Source organism: Vipera berus (genome assembly GCF_964194415.1).
Source record: "Vipera berus genome assembly, chromosome: 2".
In the NCBI taxonomy this organism is placed as follows: domain Eukaryota; kingdom Metazoa; phylum Chordata; class Lepidosauria; order Squamata; family Viperidae; genus Vipera; species Vipera berus.
Genome location: NC_138203.1, coordinates 233690547 through 233704798, shown reverse-complemented (window position 1 = coordinate 233704798; position 14252 = coordinate 233690547). Strand labels below are relative to the sequence as shown.

The window sequence follows — 14252 nt, the reverse complement described above, 5'->3', positions numbered from 1 at the left end:
AGTCTATGCCAGGGGTCTTCAAACTTGGCCCTTTTGTGACTTGTGGACTTCAACTCCCAGAATTCCTCAGCCAGCCATGCTGGCTGAGGAATTCTGGGAGTTGAAGTCCACAAGTCACAAAAGGGCCAAGTTTGAAGACCCCTGGTCTATGCAATGGAAAAGCCGGATTTGGGGAAAGGGGAGGGGGGAGAGAGTGAGAGGAGCGGATATCCCAAACTTAAAAGCGCCTTTCCTTCTTGACTAGAAACCCCTTGTACGCTCTTACTTGAGCGGGTTTGTTAGCGTTAAGAAAACGGTATCCCGGATATCTTATCGCCCACAGCGGCGCCTTACCGAGCCGCTTCTAAAGCCAGGCTGGCGGGTATAACAAGCACCCGGCAGGTATCCGCCCGCGAGTGGCGGGCTAGGCTTCCCCAACCTAGAGCCCCACCTAGTTTCCTCCTGCTGCCGCAGGCTCTCCGACACCTCCAGGAAGAGGCTTGGTGGCAGCTGGCGGGACAAAGCCAACTCACACCGGCTCGTCTCTACCAACCCTCAAGCTTTGAAAGGGTCCCACTTTCACGCAAAAGGCGACCCAGCGGCTGCAAATATTGGGAAGGGGCTCTCGGGGTGGGGGTGGAGGGGCAACGCCAAGCTGGTAAGCGGAAAATTAGGGTCTGCCGTGACGCTCGGGATCTAAAACACCTTAAGGGCGAGGAAGCGAAGCTGTTTTGCCTTCCTCTGGCCAAGTGCCACACAAGCCTGGGAGGCGAGGCTCCCCCCCCTCCCTCTCTCCCTCCCTCCCCCCCGTCCCGGCTTCAGCTCTTTGCCCAGCTCACCGATGGAGACCAGCTTGATATTCTCCTTCTCCAGGAACTCGAGCGCCACCGAGACGTTCTCCAGCTGCATCTGTCGGAAAGTGGGTCTCTGGTGGTACTTGCGGTACATGCGCTTCTGGCTAAGCACCTCCAGCAAGGCGATGAGGCGCAGCCCATCACTCAGGTCGAACTGCAGGTTGCCGATGCGCTTGTTCACGCAGCGGAGGTGCTCGTTGCACCAGCGGGTGAAGGTGTTTTGCTGGATCCGCTTCCAGGGCGCGTCGTCCGCCAGGTCCTTCTCCGTCACGGGCATGGCTGGGCAGTCCGCCTCGAGGTCGCTCCGGCCCAAAGGATACTGGTGCTCCTGCCACCGAGGGTGCGAGCCCTGACCGAGCTCGCCGCTACCGCTCCCACCTCCGCCGCCGCAGTCACTGCGAGCCGCCTGGCCCCGCGCCTGCGTGCTCATGCTGGGGCCGCCCCGCCTTCTCTTGTCTGGGCTGTAACGAGCGGGCAGACCGACCAACCAACCAACCCCGCCGGTCCAGGCCGGTGTCTCGCTCCCTCCCTGCTTCCAGTGGGTCGCGGCCAAGCGCAGGCGGTGAAGCGGCAGGGGCGAGAGAAGCCCGCCGTCAGCTTAGCAACGCCGACCGAGCAGAGAGCAGAGAGCCGCGCGCGCTCCAGACCCACGTGCCGACTTACAAAGGAGTAGCGAGGGCGTCTTTTTTTTTGGCGAGACCTTAAATACCCCTCTCCGATTAACGGATTGGATCCCGGCCAAGGAAGGGGCGGAGCCTGCGAAGAGGACAATCGCAGCAGGAGGGCAGGGACGAAGAAAATCTTGCCCTCCACCCACCCACCCAACCCCGGTTCAGAGGCGCCGCCGCACTAAGCGTGGGGCAACGCGTTAGAGTGCCTGCATTGTTTAGTGCAGAGGCAAACAAACTGTGACTCTCCAGCTGCCGGACTGCAAATTAGCCAGGCCAGCATAGTCGGGTTAGGATTAATGGGAGTTGTAGTCCTGCAGGAAATACCGTTCTTCGCCCCGGGGAGATTAAGTGCAAAGAAAGACGTTTGTATTTATAATAATCTCTGGCCCCAATTATTGGTGAACGGGTGGGTGGCCTGTATAAACTCCTATTGTTGTTGTTAGTTGCGAAGTCGTGTCCGACCCATCGCGACCCTATGGACAACGTTCCTGCAGGTCTTCCTGTCCTCTACCATCTTCTGGAGTCCATTTAAGCTCACACCTACTGCTTCAGTGACTCCATCCAACCACCTCATTCTCTGTCGTCTCCTTCTTCTATTGCCCTCAATCTTTCCCAGCATTAGGCTCTTCTCCAGTGAGTCCTTCCTTCTCATTAGGTGGCCAAAGTATTTGAGTTTCACCTTCAGGATCTGGCCTTCTAAAGAGCAGTCAGGGTTGATCTCCTCTAGGACTGACCAGTTTGATCGCCTTGCAGTCCAAGGGACTTGCAGGAATCTTCTCCGGCACCACAGTTCAAAGGCTTCAATTCTTTGGCACTCAGCCTTTCTTATGGTCCAGCTTTCACAGCCATACATTGCAACTGGGAAGACCATAGCCTTGACTATACGCACTTTTGTTGACAGGGTGATGTCTCTGCTTTTTAGTGTGCTGTCTAGATTTGCCATGGCTTTCCTCCTATAGGGCTGCCCTATTTGGGATCCAAAAATCCCCACAACTGCTAGACTCAAAAAAAAATATAGAGAATATTCTTAACTGCCATAGTTCGGATTTTGCAGCCCAGGTATAATATACCTGGAAGAATTGTGGGATGTATGACTAATTGTTACATATCTTTATTTCATGAAACGTATTTTGATTTTTTAAAAAAAACGTCATCAAAGTGTATTGATCTGTGTATGAAACTAAAGGTAGCAAGTATAGAAGAGACTTTTAGCTGAGGCAGTTTATTGTAATAATGGTAATGGCAATGGAGAAAATCATTTGCTGAGATCTCCCATCCTGTACCAATTAAATCTGCAGGCCAGAAATGCTGCTTCTGATTTGGTGCCTTTTTCTATTGTTTCTCCAAGCTAAACAACAACTGAAAGAAAATACAGTAGTTGCATGCCAGATTCTGTTGGATGGTGCTTTTGTTCCTAATAAAAAGCAAAGTAGATCACTCAAGCACAAAGCCTGTTCAGTTCTGGTATAGAAATGATATTTTAACTCAGAGGTCACAAAAATCTCCCAGCTTTCAACGTCCTTCTCTTCATTAGGAAAAATGCATTTATTTAATACAATCTTACCTTGTAAGAAGAGCTGGGCTTTTTGAAAGCTTGCTATTTTATTTACCTTTCTAAAAAAAAATCTAAAGAAATTCTTATGCTGATATGGATTTTTTTTTCCTTATGACCAGTAAAATGCTTTGTTTTTTGTTACGCTGGTGAGAAAATTCATAGAACGATCAAAAATATTCACATGGCAGGTCAAAACTGTAGATGGACAAAATTCCCAGTACAAGACCGGCATAACACAAGCAAGACAAGGCATCGTCTTCTAGATTTTAAAAATTCTATACTATATTTAAAAAAGGTTCCCTGCACATGCGTGCTAGTCGTTTCCGACTCTAGGGTGCTCATCTCCGTTTCAAAGCCGAAGAGCCAGCGCTTGTCCGAGGACGTCTCCATGGTCATGTGGCCGGCATGACTAGGCGCCAAAGGCACACGGAACGCTGTTACCTTCCCACCGTGGTGGTCCCTATTTTTCTACTTGCATTTTTACGTGCTTTCAAACTGCTAGGTTGGCAGAAGCTGGGACGAGTAACAGTCGCTCACTCTGTTACGCGGCACTCGGGATTTGACCTGCCAAACTGCCGACCTGATCGACAAAGCTCAGCGTCCTAACCCACTGAGCCACCACATCCCTATATACTATATTAGATAATATTGTAAGAAAAGCATATGAGGAATAATTCAACATTTTCTCCATTTTTAAAAGTTGTCATGACTATATTACTCTTATATAACTTTAGTAATATATTTTATGCTATTTTAAACTATTTTCTATTTTTAAAAAGCAATTCCATTTCGTTAACACAACCTATTTATTGGTGAAAGAAAATAGAGCAAAAACTAATCATCGTGCTGAAAATATGAAAAGTTAAATGCCTGAAGAGTTGAAAATGTTTTAATGTATCATCAAGAAGAAAATACTGTTTCAGTGTGGGCATACCTCTGTCTGGAAGTCTCCAGTGTTGAAGTGTCTGCTAGGAAAATACTTTTCTGTATATTGTACCTAATTCCTTTTACTGCATAATTTGTTTTGTATGATGATTGTCTTGTCTTGATTGTGTTTTAGTAATTAGTATAGTCACTCTGACCAATGTAGAAGCCTCTGTGAATGGTGCTAAATTGATTTTCTTTAAATGGAACCTGTATATTCATGAATCCTCCCTGTTTTTACAGTGAGCCTAATAATCATCCATGGGAGAGCCCCAAAATGTGCTGGTTTCACCTAATTGGTAGACCCCAGTTCCTCTTAAATTTAGCTTTCCATGAAACAGCCAGTATGTGGTCCCGTTATTTGTATTGAATAGGTCAGGGGTGTCAAACTCAATTTCATTGAGGGCCGCATCAGCATTGTGGTTACCCTTGAGGGGCCGGGTGGGTGGGGCCAGGGTGGGCGTGGCCTACTGGGTGGGTGTGGCTGTATTTCAGCATAGATGACCACCACAAAATTGTACATTGGTTCCTGATGGCCTGGGCCGGAGCCAAGGCAGTGGGGGCCGTTCCCTCACTGTTTCCAGGATGGCTTCACGGGCCACATGAAACCACTACACGGGCCGGATCTGGCCCCCGGGCCTTGTGTTTGACATGTCTGGAATAGGTAAATACTTTTTCTGCTGAATTGGCTAATAAGACGCTCAGACCTGTTAAGCTACTTGATTCTACTCCTTAGACTTGTTTTTGAGTAAGATTCTTTCTATTTGAGTCTACTGATGAAAATGTAAAAGGTAAAGGTTCCCCCGCACATGCGTGCTAGTCGTTTCCGACTCTAGGGGCCGGTGCTCATCTCCGTTTCATAGCCGAAGAGCCAGCGTTTGTCCGAGGACGTCTCCGTGGTCATGTGGCCGGCATGACTAGACGCCAAAGGCGCACGGAACGCTGTTACCTTCCCACCATAGTGGTCCCTATTTTTCTACTTGCATTTTTACGTGCTTTCAAACTGCTAGGTGGGCAGAAGCTGGGACGAGTAACAGGCGCTCACTCTGTTACGCGGCACTCGGGATTCGACCCGCCAAACTGCCGACCTTCTGATCGACAAGCTCAGCGTCCTAACCCACTGAGCCACCGCGTCCCTACTGATGAAAATGACTAGAGTCTAAATCGTACACTCAAATTCTTGTTCTTTCTGAGTTTCCTTTATGAGGCTTAAGTCCCTTGCTCTATTTTTCCCAAGGCAGTTTCCTTAAGAACTGTCTGCACTGTAGCTGGCCTTTGCCCAAGCCAGATTTATACAATAGATTGTGTGACCAAGTGGCCTATGCAACCGACAGACCGTTCTCCTTCACTGCAATGTTATTTTGAGTCCCTTGTCTTAAAAGGAGGGAAGGGGAAATAGATTCCAGCAGCCTGTGTCTGAGGTGTTTTTCGGTATGATCCTGGAAGCCTGTCCTTGAGATTTAAGAGACTATGTCATACTTGGATTATTCTTTTTCCTGTCAACAGGCCGGTTAGAAAAGGATATCGCATTTCCTAGCCGATCCCTAAAATGCGGAAAGAGCAAAGTCTGCGAGGTGCCCTTTGAGTTGATGCCAAATCCAAGATGTTTTGGAGATGGAAGAGTTGTGGGGTTAAGCAATAGGAGGTACACTGTGTTTCAGGTTGCAGGGAGAGCCACCTTCTTTTAAAGATTGGATTTGGAGCCATGGGTACAGTGGTGGGATTCAACTATGTGAGCAACCGGTTCTCTGTGTGGATGCCGCTTCCAGAAGTCTATTCTGGGCAACAAAAAATTAGCTACCGTTTCTGCTGAAGTGGTGCGAACTGGCTGAATCCCACGACTGCATGGATATTATTTGCAAAAGGCATTTTTGTAGCTAAAGAAATGAGGATTGGCTATTGCTAATACAGTTTTGGGTTTCTATGGCTTCTGTGTTATTCCAGATAAACATCTACAAGCATCCTGGGACATAGCACCAAAACAGCAAAACATGATTTAAAAAAGAGAAATGAAACAGAGAAAGGAGTACGGTAGGTTTGCAAAAGAGGCCTTCTAGAATTATGCTTATCCATTTAGCAATAAGCCAAACTTTCATATGGTTGCTCACAATGTCAAAAGAAACTATTCTTAGGAAAGAAGGAATAGGTCATGGACAGCCTTCCCTAAGATATTTATACAGTACTTCAATAAGATTAGTTGGAAGTACTGTCAGTATGCACGGTATTTCATAATACCTTACAAAATATTTGTTTTCTGAGTCTTGATGTTACTATGCCTAGAATGCACACCTTATTAGATATAGTGAGGGCTAGCAGACCTGGGCTGTAAAGATCTGGAAAAGATCTTGCTGTAGAGATCTGAGAAGGAAAAGATAGAGCAAATTCTTTCCTGCCTTGTTGTATTCATTTAGATTTTTGCATCCCAAATCTGGTGGCCCTGTCATTGTCAGTGACTATATTTAAACTATATTTCTGCTGTTGCCTTGTTCAGGTTTTGTGAACAAAATAGTCTTTTAAAATATGAAGTTTATTATAATGCTAACTTACGTGTCAGATGTGGCACATCTGTGAAAAATATCCAGATAGCTAGTTGCCAGCTGAAGCTCATGGTTATTAGCATCCCCTCCATACTTCCTTTCCCCTTGTTCTTCTTATGGAGAAAAACATCGATGCCAAGGGGAATACTTGCTGTTAATTATTGACATTACGAAACATTAATACAGAATTTTAATTAAAATTAATAGATGTTTAATTAAAAGTAAACAAACTATATTTTGCCTTTGTGTGATCTGTAAACACTATCATTAATTTCAATATCCAAAATCAATTTCTATCATTTTTTAATGTTTTATATTTTTCATCATTATGCATATAGATGTATGGCATTTTTTTCCCTTGAATAGGGTTTGTGGAGAAAAATCAGTTATTTATGATGATGATGAGGTTTGTTAAGTTAAACCAAGCTGAAAAATTCATCACTGGGCCTCTAACTTTTGGATGGAGTTTCAGCGTTCTGAAACTTTTGCCCATTGCAGTTTCCCAACCCTTCTTGTCACTGCCTGACCAATAAATACATCCTTTCCTCTACTGAGCTTATTCTAAGCCAAAGTGGTCTTTCACTTCTAGCTTAAGGTTTTTTAAATAAACAAATAAATAGGAAGAGGTACATTAAGTTACTTGGCCAAAGTCTCCATGGGTGGTCATGTTACTGATGGCTTTCGTATGCCTTAATCGATCTTATTGGGAAAACCAAACAAATTTACTATGTTTCAGAATCTCTCATTTAAAAATGAAGATTAATGAAGTATTTTATAGACAAGGGTCTTTTTTCCCAGCGAGTGTAGAAAAACGGAATTGCCAGAGAGAGAGAGATCTCTCTTCATAACAAAAGATGTCATAAATACCCAAAAGAACATGGATCTTGTGGAAGTCAGAAGAATGTGCATTATCAGATATATCCATTAAGATATTTGGTATAGTTTTCCATCAAATTAAGAAACAAATCTTTGAATACTTAGCTCGTAGAATGGAAAACAAATCAGCACCTTCTAAAATTAGAGCCTTGGTTTCAGTATGAATACTTAAGCATTAGCTTGAAAAATCTTTTGTGACATGGAATGATGAATTACTTTGTTAATTTTTCCAAAATTGGTTTGCCATTGTCTCCTTGCTAGGGCCAAAAAGAAGTGACTGGTCCAAGATCATCCAGCTGGGTTCATGCCTAAGGCAAGACCAGACCTCACAGTTTCGAGGTTTCTAGTCTGGTGCTTATGAAATGAGGTTTTACAAAGTCCCTTAGAAAATTGCTTCAAAATAATAACCAAGTAGCATGCAGAAACTCCAAATGTTTGGTTTGTACCCTTCTGTTTCCGATATATTTAGATCACAGTCTTCCAAACAAGCTCATGTTTTTGCCATGGCTAGTGAGTTTGCTTTGTATACAACCAACTTGCTAGGTATGTATTTAAGTCAATCAAGGGTCATTTCCCCACTGGATGTATTATTGCAGCTCAAAGCAAGACTTACAGCTATGTAGGTGGCAACTCCTTCGCCTCTTTGCTTTAGGAAGATGTGTTGGACCTCCCATGAATACATACACACTGCAGCCATGAAACAATTTACAATTGCTTTCAGGCTGGCCAATCTTGGGGGTGGGTGGGCTAGGAACAGAAATTCCCAAGTGGGCAGGATTTGATCCCCAAACCTGGAACACCTTTCATATGTGCTCATAACCACAATATATGAATGCTCATTGACAATGAACACATATTCAAACAAAACATGCTTTGGAAATATGCCCAGATTTGCTGGCAAATTTTTAAAGTGCTGTGTATTATTACAAGTGAGCTAGCCCTCAGAGAAAGACCTTGGCTGTATATTGTAAAAGCAAATGTATGTGCATGTATGTAGATTACATGCATGTGTATTTCAGCAGTATATCATATCCTGTTCCTTTTTTGTTTGACTTCTATAGCAAATATTGAGTAAGATAGTTTCTTAGTCAGCCTTTGCATATTGCACAACCAGATGTCTGTCTAGAAGGTACTTTCCCTACATATGGTTTTTTATTTTTTCCTTGAATTAATAGAGATTTTATTAAATTACTGAATACATCCCACCCACAAACCAATAACAATGATAAAATATTACTTTATGAAAATGTAGAGTGCTATTGACTGTCAAAGTAGCTGTTAAGAACAATGTACACTATTGGCAAGTACACATTTTGCTGGTTTGTTGGCATTTATTTATAAAACCTTAAGTCTGAAGGAGACCTCCCATATTGTCAGGTTGTATTCATTATACTGACACAAGATTCACAAAGCCTAAACCATACCAGTAGTAGAAATTTTGAAAATTGCTCTAAAAAGATATATATGCGTTAGCAAAAATAAACTTTGGGAAAGGGGCAATTGCTCTTTACATTAAGAAGGTTTTCTGTAAGTAAAATTAAAGCAACCAATTTTAATGACCATAATGCCGGAACAACAGAATGAGCTCTAGCGAGGTGTGAGTTGTGTTAAACAAGTGATTAATATATTTAGTGTATATTAATATATTAATATATTTACAAGCTGTGCAAGTGATTAATATATTTAATGCAAAACCAGGCAGGAGGTTGTTACCTCCACTATTACAACTTCATGTACCAATTCTTCAAATTCATCCTCCCTACATGTTGTAGGGTAACACCAAATGTCCAGAAATAGGCAGCTTTCCAGAGATGGCAATTGCAGATCCCTGAAATGGAGCAGGGGAGAGAGACAAATCACACTTCTGTATGTACAGTACTACAGAAGTCCCCAACCTTTTGAGTACCAGGGACCGGCTTGGTGGAGAGAGGTTTTTCTGCAGACCAGAGGGTGCGTGCCTGCATCTCGCAGATGTGGCTTTGCTTGTTTGTGCAAACCGGTTGCTGGCATGCCACGGCCCGGCACTGGTCCATGGACGGGGGTTTGGGGACCCCTGCAGTACTACTTTCATTTGCTTTAATAGCCACCAACAGCACAATTCCTGCAAGCCCCTTATAAAGCTGGAATTGTAGAGAGTACAGAAATATAGAGTTCAAGCAAGCAAGCAAGCATCTTTTAGACATTTCTGAGGTTTAAACAGGAGGAAGAAGTTTTTGTTCTCGTTATTTCATTAAGGAGTGGCCTTTCAGCTTTGCTTCCAACGGAAGAAGGGTGTGGGAGAGAAAAGCATTGCTGGCATTCACTGATACTAGTGAAGAAAAAGCATATGACAGGCTGACTAAGGCAGCTCCATAGTAACTCTTTTTATTGTAATGTTATTTGATTATATAGTTCTGATGGTCTCTGTGTCAATACTGCAGAAGGCTTGATCTGAGACATGCTTTCACTATTTGCAATATTTTCAGTCTTACATTCCACAATTTTTCTACAATCTATGGAGATAAAGGAATCAAGATTACTATTAAATGATAACATTACAGCTGCAAATCTTTAGGAGATTTAGAATCAATCCACTGTATCTTAAAACAATCCTGGCCAAACAAATACACACCCCTTATGTATTTCACACAGCTGTTACAGCACAGGCTAGGTCCACATGTTCAGCTAAACTGATTTGTTTAATTACGGTTGTTGAGTAAGTCATATAATATGTTAAGCCATAGGGCATAATTTAGAAACTCTAATGTCTGAGACTAAGGTAAAACCAAGCAAGCCACATTATGGCATACAGTTTGGTATGAAGCCATATGCATTGTGTTAATCCATAATAGTTTAATCATAGCTTGTTGAGTAAGCTACAATGAGTGAGAGGGAGGGAAGGGAGGAAAGAAGGAGAAAGGAAAAAGAAATCTTGCAATCAGATGTCTTGGGGAAACTAATAGATGATTTAAAATATGAATAGGTGTTCATCCATATAAGACTTGTACAAACACATGCCTCTTGGTATGTTTCAGCAAAACACATCTATGACAACAGTTGCAGAATCCAAATAATACATTGCTTTAACATATTTTATTACTTAAGCATTACAGTTGTATACCCGTGAGGTAACTATTGGTGTGTGTGTGTATTACACGCTTTCATTTTTGGGGAATTATAACAGGTAAAATGTATGAATAAAGCATGGTATATACCATTTTCTTATCACTGCCATGCTAATTTAATATTTCTGCAAAGAAACCTACTAAAGACAACACAGCCATACAAATCTGCATAAGCCAGGTTTTCAGACATTCCACCTTTGGCATTTTATGGTTAAATTGTTTAATTGTGAAACACTGGCTTACTCAACAAGGCATTTAAGGCTGGCACTTAGTGGTTAAAAAGTGGTTCAGCTTCCTCTATTGTATATTTCTGCTTGAAACTTCCCCCTGCCCTTATGATTTAGTATAGCAAATACAAGCAGCTAAATGAATCACTCGGTGTGTGGACATTTTGAAATAGAGATCATTGGGTTTAAAAAACATTTAGCATTGCAACTGCAGCCTCCTAATAATGTAAATAATTTTGCTTGGACTGTGAATATTTAAGCAAAACACATAATATGACTTGATTTGTCCTGGAATCTTTCAAACCCTGAGACAAAAACAAGGATAAAGTATGGGACTCCGGTTTTCCTTTAGACCTCTAAAGGAACTTTCAGAAGGGATCTTTCAGTGCAATAAAGTTCGTGAAGCTTAATCTACTTAATTCACAACCAGCTAATCTTTTTCACAGGTGATGCAAACTGGTCACTTTTTAAAATCCACACGTCATTTTCTGTGGGTTCATATGGGGGATGCATACAATTTATTCAACTATATTCTGAGAACATTTGCAATGGCACCCATTTATCTGACTCACCCTATCCCTAGATGATCAGTTTCCTGTCTTAGGAAGGGTTAGAATGAGAGCAGTAACCTAGTTTACCCATCATCCTATAATATTAGGCAGATAAATATAGAGGGACACCTTGTAGTGTTGTTCTCATGACTGGAAAGCAAGGAAAATGTACTGTAATCCCAAGGGTTCGTGATCCTAGATTAGTTACAAAGAAGTAGAAGTCTAGGCAAATCATGTAATTACCCTCCAAAGCCCTTTTGGACTTTTTAAAGTTTGATTGTTCTCTTTAAAATATGACTGTCAACTGGCACCCTAAGCAGTCTCCTAGTTTAGCTCATGGGTGGGTGACTCCAGTTTTTAAGAAATCCAGAGCATAGTAGCATAAGAGAAGCCTTATTAGAAAATGGCCATTATGTGGTTTGTTTCTCTGTGGTTCACTGGGATGAATTACAGACACAATTGTGGTTTTCAGCACAGTAAAGAAAGTCTGACTCACTCCAAAGTACAGGCCAAGTCAAGAAAAGATAGCAAACAGTTAAAAAAAACCCAGATACTTATATTGCTGCTATAAGGCTAACTGAGGCCCTAACAATGACAGTTGTGTGTGTGTTGGCATCTGACAGAAAGTGGCAAGTCTCACACAATCTTGTTTCAGCAAAGATGTTTTTCAAGTGGAAAAGTAATCGTGCAGGTAGCCAGGTTGAATTCCCTTGGACTCATATAAAAGACATTTGGCACACTGCTCCCGGCTGCACAAATCACAGAGGCCTTTCCCTGCTTGTGAAGACAGAACCTGGGAGACGGAGAAGTAAAAAAAATAATTATTATTATCAACATTGAAATATCAGGACATACTTCTCAGACCAGTGTTCTAAATCAAATATCATTTAACAGGGCAAGGATACACTGCAATTAGCACTTTAAGGCTGGCAAGTTACATGGGAATCTTTTTTGCTGTTAGTGACACATGGCCCAGCTGACAGCAATTAGGCCAATTTTAATGAATGATTTGATGTTTGTCTCTGCATGCTTCAGGAGCATGGAGGAAAATTCTGTTCAAGCAGCTGCTGAAAACACATAGCCCAAGATGGGATGAAGGAATACAAGGTAGTTGGGTCATCTAACAAGCAAATAAAATGGCTTAGCATATGTGTTAATCCAGCTAGTGTGGTTGGTTCAACAAACCATAGTTTAGTAATGTGAATCCTGAAACTACAGGTAAGTTGCCTTTATACATTTTGTTCAGTCCAAAGCAGTTATGCTACATATTAGCTAGATTATATAGCTTCAATACTATTGTACATTATCCCAAAATATATGCTAAACAATCACACATATCAAGGTCTTACCCAGTTATGTGTGGCTCTTTCATCAAAGCATAAGGTTTGCTATATTGTCCAACCCCCAAAGGACCTTCATTTGGTCTTTTGGAAACTGGCATTAGTAATCTACAATGAAATTTCAGTTATAACAAACTCATATTGATGACTGGTCTAAGGCCTGATGATTCAGTAAACCTAGGATAGTTTAAAGAGCCTCATATAATGGATAAAATGGCAATGCATAATGGATGTTTAATGAAGCATTTTTGTTTAGAATGCCTTATGAATACTGTAGAGCTTTTGATTTACCCTTGTTAATCAACTGACCCAGTTTGCATAATACAGTATATAGTTTGTTAATTAAGCCATAAAGGGTGGGTTCGCACATGACATTTAGCTGTACTCATTTTTTCTAAATCTCAATTCATACAATATTCAAAGCCAAAAATAAAGTACATTTTGGCATAGCAAAATGTGTAAGCCTAAAGTTTGGGTGACAAAAGAAACACATTTTTTTTGTAAGTCCATATATTACACTCACACACCCTCCTAAATAATAAGGTAATTCATTTGCCATTGACTTAGCATGCTGTAGGTTTCCAGATGCTGTAGTTCATGGGGGTGTGTGTGAAAGTTATGGAGTAAACCACAGCAAAAGGAATCATTGCTGAACCTGTCTATATTTTCCTTACCAAAGAGGGGAAGCTAGAGAAAAAGAGTCCAGATGAGACATTCATAAGGTGGGACCAGGTGTTAATCCTTACCATTAGGGCTTGCCAGACAGGTTGAACCTGAAAGATAAGGCCCTGCAGCTGTAGCTAATGATTCCCTAAAGTATCACAGCAGCCATTGGGAGGAGACGTTTTGGCAAGGCTGAGAGGGGATTGATTTAACCACAGAAACATCTATACCCTGGAGTGCCATGCCAAAAGGTGGGATTGTGAAGCGATTAAATGATTTTCTCACTCATACAGCTGCCTTATGACATGTTAAGGCAGTTAAGCTGGAGAGTTTAGTTCATCCATGCAACCACTTCATCCTGCCCTGCTCTTAACCAAAGTATTAACTTTACTACATCCTCTGGACCTGGTTGCCATTATAGAATGTAGATAATATACACTAAGCCTGTCACTGGCTCTGTTTCTGTAAATCAAAAAAGTGGCTGTTTAATTGCCTAAGATGTTGGTTTGAGCGCTCTGTTATCTGGCTTTTCATTTGGTGTGGTGTATAGATGCAACCAGCATCCAGAATAAGACATCATGTTAAGCTATGGTTTATCTGGTGTTTTTTTTTAGGTTAATGCAATTTACTAAGGAAGTATCAAATCATCCTGTAGTTTTTGAATATTGTGTGAATGGAAACAGTGTGATTTATAAATTCTGATTTAATGTGTCATGTAAAGCCAGAAAACTAGTTAAGCAACATGTCTCAATGTGTGGAGTGAAGAAAGCCAGGATCTTTCTTACCATAGCAAGAAATCTGTGGGAGAGAAGTGAAAGGCTCTGCATTTTTCCTACTTTTGCAAAATAACCTGAGTTTTGCGGACGTGGTGGCTCAGTGGGTTAGGACACTGAGCTTGTCGATCTGAAGGTCGGCAGTTTGGTGGGTCGAATCCCGAGTGCCGTGTAACAGAGTGAGCGCCTGTTACTCGT

General features: G+C 42.0%; 1 protein-coding gene across 5 annotated transcripts in view; it reads right to left on the bottom strand.

Moving 5' to 3' along the window:
- Positions 1–1235, bottom strand: part of FLNB (filamin B) — a 96161-nt gene extending 94926 nt beyond the window's left edge. For 3 of the 5 annotated variants that reach the window (XR_014025427.1, XM_081320020.1, XM_081320021.1), the window contains exon 1: positions 819–1215. Coding sequence is in view for 4 of the 5 variants with exons in the window: in XM_081320020.1 (XP_081176146.1) it covers positions 819–1110 (292 nt within the window). In the remaining variant the exon portion in view is untranslated. Of the gene's footprint in view, positions 1–818 lie in introns of all 5 variants that reach the window. The other 2 variants (XM_081320018.1, XM_081320019.1) reach the window with 1 other exon arrangement.
- Between the last annotated feature and the right edge of the window lie 13017 nt (positions 1236–14252).